Here is an 18,629-nt window from a genome sequence, read left to right on the forward strand (position 1 = left end):
ATGTAAAATGCCGAATACAAACGTTCCAATGATTTTAAGAGTTGTGTCCCTTACCCTACGACTAGCTCCTTAAACTTATCTAGGGACTGGATCTCTCTTGGTGTTCTGTCTAGTTTATTCCATTCAACTATTGTTGATTGAAAAACAGATTAACCGACATCCTACCAAAGAAGAGAGTAATATCTTCATCATTCCGAAGCTGATATAACATAGTGGGTTGAATCGTCGGCGGCATTAGATTTAGAATGTTCATCAATGTACCAACCACTCGGGGTTCTTAATTCAATATACGAACCGCATGGATAGTCGTCGATTCAACAAAGGTGGGATCTTGTTTCTTCCAGAGATAATGACAAAGCCCACGTTTTCACAGCTATCGGCATTCTTCTCATACAGAGGGCTGTTTTCTTCTTTGATGTCTTCAGTGCATAGAACGATCTCTCCGTCTACATCACGACAAGTTCGGTCTTTGTGTTTCCCTAAGGTACCTGTAACAAATAATTTGATATCAAAACGTGCTAGTTTTTATATTGTTTTTACCTTTAAACCCACGAAATTACACAAAAACGTTTAGATTGTGATCATCTGCAAATAACAAAGCATTCAAGTGTTGTATTTGTACATGAGGCCAGAATTCTTCTTTGCACTTTTCATGCTATTAATAAACCGATAACGGTCTGTTCTGTGAGCTACATATAGTGTAAATATGTGCTAACTTTGGAGCTGAGGTAATAACAATAATTGTCACTGCGGATTGTTCAGTTTTGCATATTTTGCACATCTGATACATTTATTGACATTTATTTTCATTATCAATATAAACAGTATACACCTTTTTTACAAACAAGAGTTGTTCCGACCATCCCAGAATCTATTTCACGGGGTTCCTCAAAATGAGAATAATATGGAACAACAAGACAATTGTCATCATCAGGAAATGGTCCAAAGTTTTCTCTGCATTCCCAGGTGTATGTCCATTTTTGTCCTGGATTTACTTTGTCATCTAATTTTTGATCAGCAGGAGTCCCATTAATGAAAAGAGCCCCTGAAATTAAACAAAATATGTTGCATGATTCATACCATGACATCAATTTAACCCGGAAAAAGAAAAAAAACAGTTTAACAATCTTAAAATGGTTTTTGTAATGACTGTAATAAATTATGACCTTAGACATGGGAAAATTCACGTGTTTCAATGAAATGGATCGTATCTTATCAACATTAATTAGTCCTTAGACAACCAAAATGCCCCAATTTTCATTCATATACCAGGAACTGGTTGTGCGCTTAATAGCCTTGCAATATACTAATATATAGCAGAAAAATGCACGAAAGATGAAATTAGGTTTCTTAAAACAAAGACAAAGACTTACCATCATCAGGCAAAGGAGAACCATTTTCTTGGTTCCTAAAACGGTCACCAAAATCACCAAAATAGTCATGCCGTCTGAACCTTGCCTCAGTGGAACATTAAAACGACCCACAAAGTAAAAGAGAAACCAAAATAGCCGGAAAAGCCATTTCGGATAATTCTAAAATTGAGCAAATGGAAGATTACACTGTATAACACGTTGTTAATTTTTTCACGCAGGGATTTCTATAATATACTTTGAACATAAATAGCTGCATGACAAATAATTATCCAATGTTTTCAGGTTGCAGATGGATACACCGTAACGATCCACGAGTTCATGATGACGACCATAAAACTTCTGTAGTGATGACTAGTGGAAGGAAGTCTTGAGCGATGCGAAAAATCTGCGTAGTTGCAACAAGCTCTGGCATAACATATGAGTTGAGATATGAAAACACAATACGCAGGTACTGAAGGGATGTTGGCACAAATGAAAGGAAAATTGACAATACGGAATGAACAGTCATCGCGTTTGTCGTGTAGTTTGGTTAAAAAAAAATCTTTCCATCGATTTCTAAGTGTAGGTTAAGATATGAGGCTGACTTTATAGTGTATGTTTTTCCTTTATCTCAACTTCCTTGGATGTATGAAATCCTCGAAAACGATTATACATCGGAAATTGAGATTAAAGAATCTAGCAAAATGATGTTCCTCTTTTGGATCAGATCAGCTATAAAGTCAGCCTCATAAGAGTGAAGGAAAGGGTCAGCAAGTAGAGGAGCACAATTTGCTCCCATTGGAATGCTGACCGTTTGTTGAAAAACGCGCCCTTTATACTCGACAAATATGTTGTTGATAAAGAATTCGAGCATTTTGAAAATAGCTTCTTCGGTATATATGGAAGATAATTTGGAATGAGATGACTAAAAGCAGCCATTCTATTCATTTTGAAACTAAAGACAGGTTACACAGCACCATCATCTCACTATTGCAAATGTTCGAATATTGGCAAAAAATATGAAAGTATCTATAACTGGAAAATTCAGAAACACCAAAATACAAGATCAAGGCCTTAAGGTAAAAACTGGAGTTAGATATATAATCCATACACAATGCAGCAAAAAGAATAAAATACAACTATATATTATACATACGGATAAGAAAATCATTAAAAAATCGGAAATTAAAACAGGTGCTCAGGAAGGGTTATCTTGTACTACTCAGTCAGTGGCAGCGGTTATATTACAATCGAGTACGATTTGATTAAAGCAAACCTGTGTCAAAGCTGAGTTATAAAAATAACAATGGAACAACATAATGTGCGTTTCACATCGAGGTGATATCATTTACTTTAACATATTAATATGGAAACCGAGGAAAATCATCTAAAATAGACAAATCAAACCTAAAATATATGAGAAAAAGGGTGAAATATGTGTAATTCAGGAATTAAAACTAAAAAGGTGAAAGATGATAATGCTTGATCTAGAATATGCAGAAAAAAGGGAAAAGGAAGCACGAAGGCTGCTGCTTTGCGGCAGATAATCTCTGATCATTTAAACCAGAAAGAAACGAAGAAATGGTACGCATCAAAAGAAACGAAGAAATGGTACGTATCAAAAGAAACGAAGAAATGGTACGTATCAAAAGAAACGAGATCAAATAGAACATTGGACCCGCACCTGAAAAAAAGTGTATTTCTTTTATATCAAATAGTTATTTTCGCATGAAGGTTTTGCGAGTTCAGAAAAGTCACAAAAAAAGAACTTATAATCCTTCACGATTGTAGGTCTTAGACAATACAATTTTTGTCCAGCTTATGTTTGCAGAAAAAATAGCAGTTGAGTTGAATATTTGTAGAATGGTAACATGTTGTTTAACCTTTGCGATACAACAAAACGGAAGAGTAATTAAGGGAAGCAAGGTTGTTGCAGTAATCAAAGAATTAAAACAGGTTATAATTGCTTTAACAGAGGTAGTGCAAACAAAGTCTTAAAGATTCCCATTAGATTTATATCATCAATGCTGTGGAGAGTCTCAAAGGATTTAATGTACTCATTCGTATTATGAACATTCGGATAAAAACTAGCAAATAAAATAGCAAATAGAACAGATTTTTTAAGGATTGATTTATAACTACACAATCTCGATCCTGTCATTAATTCAATTCTTAAGGGTATTGTGCTTTTTCTGCATTTATAGCATATTTCATAATGAAAAAGTTATACATTTTCGTAAGTAAGCATTCTATCAATAAACTAAATATACAACATATTTTCTTAATATTTCAAGTTGACACAACAACAAACAATTATTTGTATATCTTTTGTACTGCTTTGAATACTGATTTTACCGATTTTACGCTGCCTGTTGGTTTTGAAATATACCGGAAATAATTAACCATAGCAAAAGTAGGACGTGTAGTGTTATACTAATATCTACAACGATAACGAATTGATTATGGAATTGCTCACATCGAGTAAAATAAATTTTGTAGTATTGATCGCGAGGCTTGGTGAGCTATTCAAAATAAAAACAATATTTCACGAGATGTGAGAAATTCATAATCAACAAGCTTCAGTGTTATAAAACCCGAATTAACCCACCATTTACATCAGAAATGCATGTTCCAAGTCATGACAATAGCGGTGGTTTGCAACTTTCCAGTTTTTCCACGATGTTGTCCTTTCCTATTGACTATTCCTTTGACTATTGCCTAGAGTTTAGCAGTTCAGTAATTGTTATAACATTTCATATGAAAATGATATTTGATTTATTGAAGACCGAAAATGATTTTACTTTGGATATTTAGTGAAACAAGATATCTGATTAAATTAACATGTTCTTTATCCAGAAGAAAATTAAACCAAAGAAAAATAATTAAATGTAAGTAGAGGACTCATGTTTTGTGTTCATTTACAAAGATATCTGTAAGAATAACAAAAACATATAGATCTTACCCCAGACCCTTATAATACCCATAACTCTTTATATCCCTGTTTAATGAAATACACATACAGCATTGTCGTACTAGTATATATACAGTTGATGTTTACGTAAAAATCAGATTTTTTTCAAATCTGTTACGTATATTTTTTTTTCAGTTTGAAGGTTCAATTTTTTGCTGATTCAAACAACGTCGATTTTCATTCATAATTTATTTAGGAAAACTGCGAACATGGTATTTTATGTTAATACAAACATTTAATGATATGTTCATTAATACCATAATTATTCTAGGTATTCATTATGCATAGTTTTAGTGTTAAAATATTTTTCTTTTGCAATTATGTTGATTTCATTTTCAATATACTTCTACCGAACGGTAAACCCGGTAATATCTTAATAAAGAAGTAAGTAAGTAAGAATTAGTCGGTCTATGGTGGTGGATTGTCTGATTTTTTTCAACATGTTATCCACATTTTTAATTTCTAATGATGTTATCCACATCCTTCGGCTCTCCTGCGTATGGAGTGTTCATATCACAACTCATACGATATGCCAGAGCTTGTCGAAACTACGCAGACTTTTTGTATCGCGCTAGAACTCTAACAAATAGGCTTCTGGAACAGGGTTATGTTGCTACTAGATTGAAGTATCACCACAGAAATTTTACGGTCGTCATCATGAACTCGTGGATCGTTATGGTGTATCCATCAGCATCATGAGAACTGATTTATTCAACGGGTCATAGTTTTCCTTCCCTCGTTTGTCTACCCCGGACTTGACTTTTTATGAGCAACGCGGCGGGTGTTTCTAGAAAAGCAGAGGACGCTTACACTACCGGTGCACCTGGTCCATGCTCCCAGTTTTTAGTGGAGTCCAAGTTGCTCATTTACTTTTGTTACTTTGTATGTATGATTTTAGTTACTTTATGTTCTTTGTAGTGTATGTCTGTTTTCCATGTCTGGTCTTTGTCCCTGGATTACATTCTTTTGATTACCGCTATAACCTTGGTTCCCTTGAATACTCTTTAAACATTTACAATTTTGTTAGATCTACATTTTTCTTATATGTGAAACCAAGTGCATTCCTAAGATTCACAGTTGTTTTAGTTTTAAATTTTATTTTCTAAAATAGCTTAGAATTTCAACAACACAGAATATACGAATAAGGAAGTCACAACTGCATATCTGGCAACTATGGAAACGACGACGGCCTTAAGAACGATACCATCGATTATATTTTGAAAACAATCCTTGTCTGAATAAGGATTGCAATATGGCAGCAAGGAACTAAGGGTAAAAACAAAATTACCGAAAACTAATCCGATCCATAATCAAGTCAATTCCAAAATTAATCTGGCAAAATAGATATTACACCAACGGAGCAGCTAGTACCACAAAGGTCCTGACTTGGTATAGGCATTTCAAACAGAATGGTGGGTTAAATCTAGTTTTTACAGCAGCTAACCCCCCTCTTCCATTGCGAAGTGAATATACTAGTTGTGATAAAAAACAAAATTAGAAGAAACTGAGAATAAATTGGAATGCCAACATGTTGTTGAAAAATAGTTCTTTCAAATGTGATAAATAAGTAACATTTTCAACAACTAAGATGGTCAAGTGTTTAAATTTTAGCATTTCAGTTTTGACAAGTACTTTCTTTCTTTTTTTTACGATGGTCAGATATAAATAGGTGCAAACATTAAAATTTATTCATTTACAATAAAGGTTTCGGTGTTTTTTCCCTGTGTTTTAGTTTTTTTTTGTGTCTTTTTGTGTTTTTTGTTTTTGTTTGTTTCTGTTGTTGTTGTTGTTTTTGTATTGTTTTAGAGAAACGTTAAAGACGTTGACAGACAACGATAGGCAATTGCAATAGCTAAACATATACACCATAAGTATCAGGCTAACTAAAATTGTTTTACATAATGGTGGTAACTTCCTGAGTTATCATATTAAGTCGAGTAATTGTGTTATTTGTCCCATGGTTATTCGGGGAAAGATGGTGCGAGGAGAAAATATCAAATAGGAAATTATTCAATCATGATACATCATTTCGAATTGAAATTTTTTCAATCATGCTGCATCATCAATATACTAAAGTGATCAATGAATAGTTAATGAAATGCGTTCCATCATTGTGAAACAGATATGTTATACAACCAGGAGACGACCCAATAAATGCATTTTTTGTATCTAAAATGCTGATCATTGTGTGGAAAAAACAATTCAAAGGATGTGAAGATTTTTCTTTATTTCTGCTAACAACCATATATATATTTTGACAACTGACTGAAAATTGTGCAGATACACACATTTATATTCTGTACAAAGTACACATCATTATAAATTGCATAAAAAAACTAATATTGTATTCTGCTATAGCACTTTTGTAACAAGAAAAAAGGAATAAAACGGGAAAAAAAAGACAAACAAAAAACAAAAAACAAACAAAAACAAAAATGAAAATACAACAAAAACAAAATAAAAAACCCTTACAAACAAACACTCACAACAAATCAAAACAACAACAAATACAATTCTATATTTATCTGTTAATCATAGGGTCTTTGCGTCTGACTGTGCAGCATCAGTTACTTATCGCTCTGAAATCAAATTAAATATATATGTATATTGATTACAAAAATTAAAAAACAATGATGTGAAACCTCTGTTTAATTTCAGATTACAATCTACTGTTTGAGTATTGCGATTCACCATTGCAGTATATTGTAATAAACACCGTACCATAACTTGTTGTTAAGCTATTAGTTGTTTTTAGATAAAAATGAATACTATAATTGTTATGTTTTTTTCCACGAAATACGCAAATTTTTTAAAATTTTCACATCCTTGTTTGATTTTCAAATCATTATAAATAATATAGAACAGAGTACAATTAATTTGAATTAAATGGAATAAGTGATGATAAATTTGGATGTGACATTAAAACCTAGCGTCTGGTATGGTGTTGTCATAATTCAGTTTTGTAGACTGATATTTAATAGTTCTATTCATCTAAAGTTTCGGAATATTATAAGTTAAAATATGTTTACAAAAGAAAACAAATCAGCAGGTTTTGTAAATCGATCAGGCATTCTTGATCTACTCATGATCTACACTACAAGAAAATGTATTTAATACAAATTACCCAGTCTCTCTCGGCGATAGAGAAGACAGCCATGGATCCAGCAAATTTGTTGGCTCCGTCCTGGTTATCAATTTTCCAAATACCTGCATGATCAGCATCGAAACAGACGGTTTTGTAGGTCCCAGCTGTGACAGAGACGACAGACGAATGTTTATGTTTACAGAAAGTGTTTGCTACATGTGGCTGACCGTGAAATTTTACAGTGTGGTATGAATGTGTGTCACCAGTCCCTATTACGTACCAACAAACACGGTCATCTACAGTCATGTTAAGTGCGGGGGTATTGAAGAAACTCTTTCCGTTTAGTGCGTTCCTTCTCATTGCTTTAATAAAGTTCGGGTCTTCCAGATCTCTTCTCTTAGGTGCATATTTCTTTAGGTTTTTCTTAATGTAATGACTATTTCGTTCATCATAAATTGACGGATTAATTGCAAACTCTGTGACTTGCCTATCTCGCCTACAGTTTTTCTTATCAAGAACGCCTTCTCTGCAGATAACAAGTGGTCCAAAAAGACCTGTACTAGCGTCAGCAGTTGGGTTTGTTGTAGATTCATATGATCGTGCAACACAATTAGGTTCACATTCTGTTGGGCCTGATCGAATTGAAACATGCCATCTGTATGTTGCTTTTCTCCCTGGAGCAACTCCTCTCGATGCCTGTTCTCTCGCCATTTTATTTGATCCCACTAAATTCCTCAAGTTGATCGTAACAGGTACCTTTAACTTGTTTTTGAAAACTATTTCGATTGTATCACCAACTTCGGCGTGTATCATTGGTCCTAAGATACCTAAATGAATATCTTTAGATTTGCGCCGAACCTGTTTCCTAAAGCTTTTATCTTTATATTCTCTATAAACAGCTTTATAGAACTTCGTTCCGATGTATTTCTTATCATCTGTGACGAACAAATGACCATCGCTAAAATATACAATTACATAAATTAGATAAAGATGCTTATTTCTTTCTTCAGAGACGATTTCGATCGGATGAACAGTCTGATATTTTCTGTTTTGCAGCTTTGTATTTCTCAATTAATTATTACAATATGTGCTTAACCGATTATGACAGTTATGTTTTATGCTGTGAAATATCAACAATCGACTGATGAAAAAAGAGAGAAACGTATATATTACCTATTTCAATTTTCTGGATATTAAACTTACGTGTCAGGATCCCGAAGATCTACCAAAGTAACTGGATGAGTATTTTGATTCACATACTGCCATTTGATTTTTTGTGCAGCAATATAATATCTTCTGACAGTACCACTTGGCAGGAGAGTCTTGGGTGGCACTGAAGCTACGTTACCACAATCTATAACATTATATACGGCAACCATTCCTTCTTCTTGGTAGTGGGTCATTCCGCTCTTAATATGCCATTTACCTGGATTATAATGAGAACAGTTCACTAAACAAAATGAAAAACTAACAACATATAGAAGCAACAAGGGGCCTGTATTGCCTAACTCTACACACCAGAACCTTTAGTCTTCAGTTAAAACACCATTACAAATTATCCTTATCTGTTTTATCAACGACAATTACTCCCACAAAACGTTGTCGCGAAACATTGACCAATGACCAAGTGCCGACTAATGTATAGCAATTAGAGCAGAAAAGGTAGAGTTACTCTTTTGTGTTTGTCTTATTTAAGTCGAGAGATAAAAAATAGATAACTAATTAAGTTTGAAACAGCTACGACGTACTTCTGCTGATGATGATTTAGCATATATTACCCAAACTATCTGGAGTCATCGACACAGTTATGGTCTGCCCGTTACCCATCGTTACGCCATCTGTATGTTCTCCGTTGTATTCCACATTGTTTCCCTCGAAGATGAATGATTGGTATCCGTCATCATGACATGCAAAGCCAGTCAACGTAAAAAGAACCCGTTCTCCTAAACACATTTCTAAGCCTTTAACGTTGCCAAATTGGTAGCCATTTATATCTGAAATGAAATATTAAGCGAAGAATTCATAATCAAGGGAACACATTTGATTATATTATTTGACAAGGGCACTTTCAATTTTCGCTTTGAGATAATGTAGTCACTATATATTGCAGTAAAATGCAATTACACATTTTTTTACAGAATACATTTTAAAATTTCAAAAGTTTAAAGCGTCGTATTAATACTAAAAAGAGCTATGTCAAACTGTTCCACTGTACCTACTTGCAAATGTAAGGCCTTTAGTCGAATATCTACTGTATCTATTGTGCTGCTTGGTGCTTAAATCGCAATCTGAAGAACTAGCACCTGCCCGAAGGAAGAACTGTTTGTCATAACCAATCTATAAGATAAAAAGTAGACTTTGTATATCTGCAATGTTTGTTATAACTAGAATGGATTGGGTGAATATGTCAAAGAGGCAACAGCCACTCCGGGATGACAAAAGTAAGTTTTATTTTTAATTTTGAAATATTAAGACTCCACAGAAAATAGGATGCATTTCTCCTGCTTCACCCTTTAGGGTTTAATATATGAAAGACTAACAAACCGGAACTCCTGTCTCAGACATGCCTCCCCTATTACAAATTGTCATAGGTCCTGTGAGCCCCAAGGAGGTTCCATCACCAAAACTTTCTGCTGATGAGAAATAGTGAGTTGTGTAGCACCGCTTGTCAAGTTTGGTTAATATGGCATGCGATTCCGGTACCATAAATGTGTACACATTTGTTTCGCCTGGGTAGGTTATTTTTCCGCTTAATCTGTCATCTGAAACAAGAAAATACATTTGACTATTTCGTAAAAACGATATATGGATCAAAATTATATTTTGGTCCTTGATCATGAGGTTTCAAAAAGTTGATTTGTGATCTGTTTATGAATGGTAAGTAAATTATTTTCAACGAAGTCGTACATATGAAAATACGCTACAAACTCTTTTTCAAAGAAAGGTTGCTTACAGATTATAAAATATTAATTTGTCTTCTTGCTCATTTATCTAACAAGTATTTATATATATACTTTTTTTCTCAGTATTATAACAAATTTGTATAGAGTATATGTTGGCTAAACGAATGCATAAAAACAAAGCATGCACATATTCTCATTTTTATAATCTTGAGACAAAAAATTATCTTATATATAATGGAATGTGTCGTTTGTTTTTACTTTGTACTTTCGGATGTAGATGTATATAATTAATAGTACTATGTATTGACTAATCAATAAATATAATTTTGACTTTCTAATATTTGATAATAAAATGGAGCCGATCTTTCACGCCACGGTGGCCATTTAGTGTTTGCAGTGTTTATAAGGTCTATTTAAATGTGACTCTGTAATAAGCCTGTTGTTAGACTGGATCCATGTGAAGGATTGACCAATATTCTCTTACCGTCGCGGTTAGATCTGTACAATACTCCTTCATTCTCCTTCATTATGTCTAGCCCTATTGGATTGATTGATGCTGGTCTATGCTTCATTTTATTTTTCAGATGGAATTCGATGACGTCACCAACTTCAGCGTAAACATGGGGTCCAAGGTTGATTCTGTGCTCCGGTATTTCCGATTTTTTCTTGAAATACTTGTCTTTATAAGCAACAAAACGCCCATGTTTACGTTTTCCAACTTTCAGATAGGCCTTTTCTATCCTGATGAAAAGAGGTGATATGATAATACACTTTTTTAAATTTTAAAGATCAATGTAAGAAAAAAAGTGTAATCAATGGAACCAGATTCTAGATTCTCAGACATGAAAAACAGACAGACACACACACACAACAAAGAACATACAATAACCAAAATAATACATACACAGTAACACAAGTAAATGATGAACTCGGACCCCATTAAAAACTTGGATCATGGGCTAGGTGCACCGGTATGGTAAGCGTCCTCTGCTTTTCTATAAACACCCACCGAGTTGCCCATAAAAAGTTGTCCAGGATAGACGAAAGAGGACAGGAAAACTATGACACATTGAACAAATCGGTTTTTGTGGTGCAGATGGATACACTGTAACAATCCACGATTTCATAATGAGGACCACAAAACTTCTGTAGTGATGACTTCAATCTCGTAGCAACGTAACGCTGTTACAGAAGCCTAACTGTAAGTAATCTAGCGCGATACAAAAAGTCTGCGTAGTCACGGCAAGCTCAGGCATAACGTATGAGTTGAAATATGAAAACTTCATACTCAGGTACTGAAGGAATGTTGGCACAAATGAAAGCGAAGTTGACAATACGGAATGAAATGTGATCGCGTTTGTCGTATGGTTTGGTGAATAGATTTCCTTTATTTTGGATCTCAAAGTGTAGGTCAAGATATGAGGCTGACCTCACAGCGTCTGCAGTATCCTTCATCTCAAGTTCTTTGGGTAGGATGCGATGTATAAACTCCCCGAAATTTGGATTGTTCAACGATAATACGTCATCTATATTGCGGAAACTAAGATTGAAGGATCTAGCTATTTTCCTTCTTCTGGAACAGAACAGCTATAAGGTCAGTCTCATAAGAGTAAAAGAATAGGTTAGCATGTATTCTATTGGAATGCCGACCGTTTGTTGAAAAACGTGGTCACCACACTGGACAAATTTGTTGTCGATAAAAAAATTCCAGCAATTAGAAAACGTTTCTTCTGTTTATATGCACGGTGAGTTTGATATTATTTTAGAAATCTCTAACAAGAACTACATATTTGTATCTCGGTGTATCAGGTGTATCATCATTTCTGGAGTAACAATGATATATAATGTTTTTGAGTCGGGATTTCAACTGAGTATGGGGAATAGAAGAATAAAAGAGTTGAAAAATCATAGGTTATAATGCTGTTGCATTCTGATAATAATCTTGAATTGAGGGATTCCAGAAGATCTTTCAAATTTTTCAGGAACCACATTAAAACAATACAACTACGGGAGTACCAAGAATCATAGTAGGACTGGATACAAAAGAGCTTTGGTATTACATTTTGCAGATCCAGCTATATAGCGCTGTTTGTATGTTTTTTTGTTTTTTTTTTTGTTTTTTTTTTGTGGAGTACATAGACGGTAGTTCAACAAATACACATTTTCCGTTAACTCTATAAACCACGTGATTATGATATATTTAATGTACTCTTTAAGAGTACATTCTCCTAGAATCATTTTCTATAAAGTAGAAGTAATAAATGTTTCAGTTAAATCTTAAGGGAGTGAAACGTGTTGTAAAATTGGGATTTTTGGTAGTTTTCTGACAATACATGAATGTTTAAATTTAGTGTGTTTTATTTACTTTTTCCTCAGATTGAAAGCAATCAAATAATATTACTTGCAGTTACAGATTAATTTCTTCAGTTTTCTGGATAAAATAAATAATAGTAATAAAATCTTTTCAATTAGGTTTGTGGGGGTCACTTTAGGTAAGCAAACAACGCATTTGTGTATACATTGTTCGTCATTCGCTCAACATTGATAATGCACCAATATATTGGCAGTCTAAATATGCGCAAACCTTATAATTTGGTGTGTTTACTTTTGACACTTTTAAAGGAGGTGCCAGATAAACCAAAATAATACTACCGCCAAAATATTCCAATTTGCGGTATCCATGCAGAGAATGTACAATAAGATTCTTACTTTTTCCTATTTTTTGTTAAACGTCCTACTCGGGTCACGATGCCATCTGGAACTGTAGATTCCTTCACTTCAGTAGCAGCAAGATATACAACACGTTTTATACCGCTTGGTTTGGAAGGTTTTGCTGCTATGTGCTTACACTTTTCCACATTCAAGAAACTAAATAAACCACCTTCAAAAAGATATGATATACAAAAATAGACACAATCATTTGATATTACAGAAATTATAAGACGATAGCAAAAGTTTGATTTATGCAGTGGTTTGCGCGAAATATAACAAATGATATCTAAATGAATTCTTAGAAAAAAAATTTAAAAAATGCAATGAAAACAAATCCTGCTTAGTTATAGCAGTCAAAAATAAAGTTCCTTATTTCAGGGACTTTAAGAAAGTTATCATCATTGGTGATTTCCATTTCTGAACTCACGCTGGAAGCCATACGGGTTCCTACTTCCCATCACAAATCGTCCTTCGTTTTCTGGATAAACTTCTATTGCCCTTGATGTGCCTGGCTGGAAACTCAAAGTTTCATATCTAAATATAAAGTTCAAATTATGTCAAGAAGGAAGCTGAGGAATTTTGACATTATCTGTATACAAACATCCATGTTATTTAGTGCAGATCCACACATATCTTAATAAAATTGAAACTCCCGTATTCAACTGTAGCTGTAGTAAACTTTTGTTTTGTTATCTATTTAATTTTTATGTCTAGTTTAAACAAGAGGCTCCCAGGAGCCTTAATCGCTCGCCTAGTTGAATTTTGCCTTTCAAGGCCAATAAATTAAACAAGACGTTGTCCAACAATTTTGACTCAAGACAACTTTGATAGGACTTATCATAAGGATCATTTCAGTAAATGAAAGTCTAAATCTATCATAGTTTTCAAGACATTGGCTGAAAACTGTAAAAAAAACCTGTCATTTTCCTCTGTCAATCGCAATAACTCTATAAGAAGGCGTCTGACAAATTTTATGCCTGAAGGCTTTTGTAGTCTTAAAAATAAGGATCATTTCAGCTATTGAAAGAATTTGGCTAAACCTAAAGGTTTTGGAGATATATGCGAAAATCTACTGTCTGACCCCTATGTTCTATTTTTAGTAACGGCGGCCATGCTTTTTCGACGAATCAAAAATCTCTACATCAGTTCTATGCAGGATACCTTAAGAAACATTCGTACCAAGTTTGGGTTCAATTGGTCTAGTAGTTTCAGAGGAGAAGAGTTTTGAAAAAATGTTAACGACGACGACGGACGACGACGACGGACGCCAAGTGATGACAATAGCTCACATGGCCTTCGGCCAGATGAACTAAAAATGAAATTTGCCCTTATAGTAAAAGTTGATTGCATTTTCAATTACAGATTATTATTTTTTTCACTTTTGAGGTTATGATGTTTTTACCTCTGTCTATATATAATTTTTCAAATGTTAATCTTACGTTCCACCGTTCCATTTAAGTGCCTGTCCATTGATGAAAAAAGAGTGGAATCCCAGGTTCAACGAAAAAGTATAAAAAACTACTTTATCGCCAACACAAACCTTCATGTCTGGACCATTACCAAAGATATAACCGTTCCCCTATTGAAAAATATGAACGGATCGTCATTCTACAAAAAAACTTTGAAATAATATTACTCTATTACTATACTTCAAATACATTACATATTTGCTTATTATAACCTCTACAATGGCTTTCTGAATCTTATAAGCAATAAAACTTTTGTATAAAAACAACATGTATAATGTTTACTTACCTGATGCATCACAGTTGAATCGATAAACTGTTTGTTCCCTGTTTTGAACAAAGATTTGCAGAGATCTGGATTTCCACAATTTTGAATGTTATGTTCAAAGTATTGACTATCTGCTTCTTTTGTTTGGTCCATATAATATATGCATTCTCGTGCACCGTCTTTACGCTTACGTTTTCCGTGTTTCTCTAGAGTTCCTATAAAAGTTTTTAAAAAATGTATAAAGTACATACTACATGTTGCAAGAATTTGAGTGTTTTTCAATTTTTAGTCAACACATTGTCGTTTACTTAATGCATGATTTCCTTCATATTTCAGATTATATGCACCCTTGAATTCTAAGGCAGATGATGGGCCTTGTCAAAAAATAAAGTTAGATAAACAAATGCACCTTTTATATTTCATTGAAGCATGAGCTTTACCTGGTCTACACACTACGGCCATGCCTACCAATCCAGAGTGAATATCTTTGGGTTCTTTAAAATGGGAATGGTATGGAACTGTGATACATGATTCATCGTCCGGAAGAGGCCCAAAATCTGCTCGACATTCCCATGTATATGTGTATGATTGTCCAGGTTCAAGTTTATCATCTGGTTTTTCTTCGTTAGGAGTACCATCATTGATCAAAGCTCCTTTTCATTGAATTAAAATCAAAGGAAGTAAGAAACAACAGCAATTATATACAAAAGTAACATCGTATATTTTGCGGATTGGGATATATAACTTTTTTTCATTACTAGAACAGTTCTTGCATGGAACGTGAAAAAAATTGAATATATCATTTTTACAAAAGGAAATGTAAAATTAACTGAACAGTTTTAGTTTTTGTTACATACCTTACAGGACTACCACCGACACACAACCAAAAACACAAATTAAAAAGGCATTATCTTAGGGGTTGTTTAGGTAGTACTATACGGTTATGTCAGTTCTAAAAAATTGGTCTCATTTTGTTGAAATTAAGCTGTTATTAGCAGTCAACACAGAAATTTCATGTGTGTTGTCATAAAAAAAGTACATACTTATGCTTGGTATGTGGAGGATCAAGTAATTTATAAGTTATTTAGTGATTACTGTTCTAAATTCCAGTAGCCTTGGTAACATACTGAAAAAATATTGCCAATTTTTAGTACAAATCAGGGGTGCTCCTCCAAATATAACAGCCACATACTATGTTTTATAAAATATCAGGCACTTAGACACAAGCACAGGGTGAAAGGATGCACAAAGGAGGTGCAAAATGTGTAAAAATAATAACACCCTTTTCGATTCATTTACTCGCAATTTTAGTTCCTAAAGTTCGTGCGGAATAAGGCATTTCGAAAATCAGCCAGCTGATACTGATGAGTGATACAGTATGGGACTGATACGTTCCGGATACCATTCTTCTTTTAAATTACACCTGTGTATCATTACATATATTGCACATGTCTATGTGTAAATGCTTAACAACATTTATATATCCACAAAATATCAATTTTAGTTTTATAAAATTAGATGGGGTGAAATTGGTGTGCGAAACAGTGCGCATAAATGTGACTGTATAGTGCACCTATTGAAAATGAAGAAATGCGTTCCAAATTGTTTATCTATAAGAGAAATATAAGTGATTGCAGTAAAAGGAAAGCATACCTTCAGATGTATCTTTGTAAAACACGTTAGGGTAGGCATGGATTGTACATGGTATAGAAGCCTTGTTCTTCAAGTGTATCACAATCTTCTCATTAACCTCACATTTCAGTAAAGGACCAACCATACCTAACCAGTCTGGTTTTGGAATTTCTCTCTCATAAGTATTATCCGTATATTGTTTGTAAACGGCCTTTTTAAACTTGCTCCCCATACGTGCCTTTCCTGGATACATGAACTTCTTAGCAATGCTTTAAAATTGGATAACAAATTGACAGATGAGTTAAAAAATTTGTAAAACATTATTTTATTTATCTGTAAGCCTGTGTATCGCATTTATAAATGACATTATTGAGCTATTTACTGTTATTGTTTCATTTTTTTATTTATTAATCCGGTAAACATTATTCATTTTTTTCTGATATGAAATGAAACCTGGATAATATTTTTAACATTTTGATTGTTTTAAAAATGCATTGCAAGGCTACATCTCCAATAGATACCTCATATCGTTGTTAAATGTATTTTCTTTCAAAGGAGCAAATTCCCACTCAACATCGTCACAGGCTAGGTAGTACTCATTCACGTAAGCTGGATGGAAATAATTTTTTTTAGAAATAGAAATATCTATCGAACATCAAATAATATTGTACTCATATTCACGTAAATTTTAGTTAATTACTCTTTTGAAGTTAAGAAACGGATGAAAAATGATAACTGTATAGAAATATTTTGGTTTTTAAAGCACAAAACAGTCCTACAGAAATCCAAGGAAAAAAATAATAGAAACGCAGAAAAATCGAATTTTGATAATGCCAATGTGAAATGAAAATGATATATAAAGTGCATTAAAGTGAACCAGGGTTTCAAAATTATATATGGCGTCACAGTAATTTATTCCTATTGTGAATTCATTATATTCCAATTTCAACGTTTTTTTGTGTTAAATTAAGTTTTAAAGACATACCGTCCTTTGGTACCTCGTAACGGGTATCATCTTTTCCAGTTTGTTTATAGAATCGGTCTCCAAAATTAAAAGATGTGTGTCTATGATAATAATAAGATCTTTGATGACCACCGTAGCATACACTGACCAACAAAATGACAGTGACAACTTTTAGGGTTACCATTCTGACTAAAAAGAGGGAAGAAAGGTAATAAGGTTCTTTGTAATGAAATGGTACTGATGGTAAAATAAAATGCAATAGTTTTTCTTCAAAAGGTAACAGTTTGCGTTCTGTAATAATGCTTATAATTCAATATCAGAACGAAAATGAATTTGAAGTAAGAATGTTTTTGTCATTTACTTTGAGAGTTCAATTAAAAACAACTTCGTATCTTATACCTTAACTCTCATCTTTCTTATAAGAGTTAACCCAAAAAGCACTAAATATCAAGAAAGCTTAAAGTTGAACTTAAATACACATAGGGAAGTTCGTGCCTACCAGTATTGATACTTACCTTTTGGACTTTGTCAAGAGACTACACAACACTCAGGCATCCAAGAAAAACTTTTATACTACTTCTAACCATCTGTGGCTTAAGCGTACGTGACAAATGAATTCATGTAATCCGAAAGGTTGCTGAATTATGCATTGTTTTTCGTTGGACAAGCAAATATGTTAATGTTTTTCGCTTGGAAAGTGCGTTTAATACTTGCTGTTATGGCAAAAAAAAAGCACACGACGACTTTAAAAAAAGGTAAAATGAACGCAAAGAAAAGGATATTAAAATGAAATACTTATTACTTACGATGGCAACCTTTTAAGGCGTGATACGATATTTGAAGTTAATTACAGAATTGACATGTAGAGATAAGATCAGATGCACTTAGTGTACTATATAAAAAAAATTGTTCAAAACAGATTGGAAAACATTTATACATATATGAAATAAAAACAAAGCAAGCGAGGTGGAAATCAATATTATATTAACAGCATAGAAGATCATCTAGTTCCGATAAGGTATATGATTATAATGTCTTAAACTTTTAAAAAGTTACTGTAAATAATATATAAATTATATATTGAGGTGATAAGAATAATGAGTTGTTTTAACAAATTTTTAAACACATATTTCATCTAGTTGGCCTCAGTCTTACATTGATTTTCGCATAGACTTCTATTGTGAATCCTAAATCTTTAAGGTTTGAATATACATGAATATTTTAATTGATTCAATAAAACCCTCTCGTGTAGCAATACTAAGAACATATAGAAATT

At 33.3% G+C, this 18,629-nt stretch overlaps 1 protein-coding gene across 1 annotated transcript; it reads right to left on the reverse strand.

Moving 5' to 3' along the window:
- Positions 1-282: 282 nt before the first annotated feature.
- On the reverse strand, positions 283-17,537 carry LOC148611802 (hephaestin-like). The gene is made up of 18 exons (XM_088595328.1): positions 17,375-17,537; positions 16,911-16,998; positions 16,411-16,658; positions 15,198-15,410; positions 14,779-14,972; positions 14,463-14,602; positions 13,451-13,557; positions 13,021-13,192; positions 10,796-11,052; positions 9,953-10,170; positions 9,628-9,745; positions 9,187-9,402; positions 8,612-8,834; positions 7,448-8,366; positions 6,895-6,902; positions 1,374-1,408; positions 842-1,045; positions 283-488 (listed from the first exon to the last, which is right to left on the reverse strand). Exons 1-18 carry the CDS (start codon positions 17,535-17,537, stop codon positions 283-285), a joined length of 3,729 nt encoding a protein of 1,242 aa, XP_088451454.1.
- Between the last annotated feature and the right edge of the window lie 1,092 nt (positions 17,538-18,629).

The sequence above is a fragment of the Perna viridis genome, chromosome 7, assembly GCF_037379345.1.
Source record: "Perna viridis isolate PV_CMFRI_1.1 ecotype Kerala chromosome 7, ASM3737934v1, whole genome shotgun sequence".
NCBI classification, from domain to species: Eukaryota; Metazoa; Mollusca; class Bivalvia; order Mytilida; family Mytilidae; genus Perna; species Perna viridis.

What these genes read in the sequence shown, in the direction of transcription:
- LOC148611802 (XM_088595328.1), bottom strand. Translation starts at nt 17,537, where the DNA reads ATGGTAACCCTAAAAGTTGTCACTGTCATTTTGTTGGTCAGTGTATGC. An exon ending in TTACGAGGTACCAAAGGACG is followed by an intron (nt 16,999 to 17,374) that starts GTATGTCTTTAA and finishes ATTTCCATCCAG; the next exon opens with CTTACGTGAATGAGTACTAC. An exon ending in TAAAGGCCTTACATTTGCAA is followed by an intron (nt 9,403 to 9,627) that starts GTAGGTACAGTG and finishes ATTTCATTTCAG; the next exon opens with ATATAAATGGCTACCAATTT.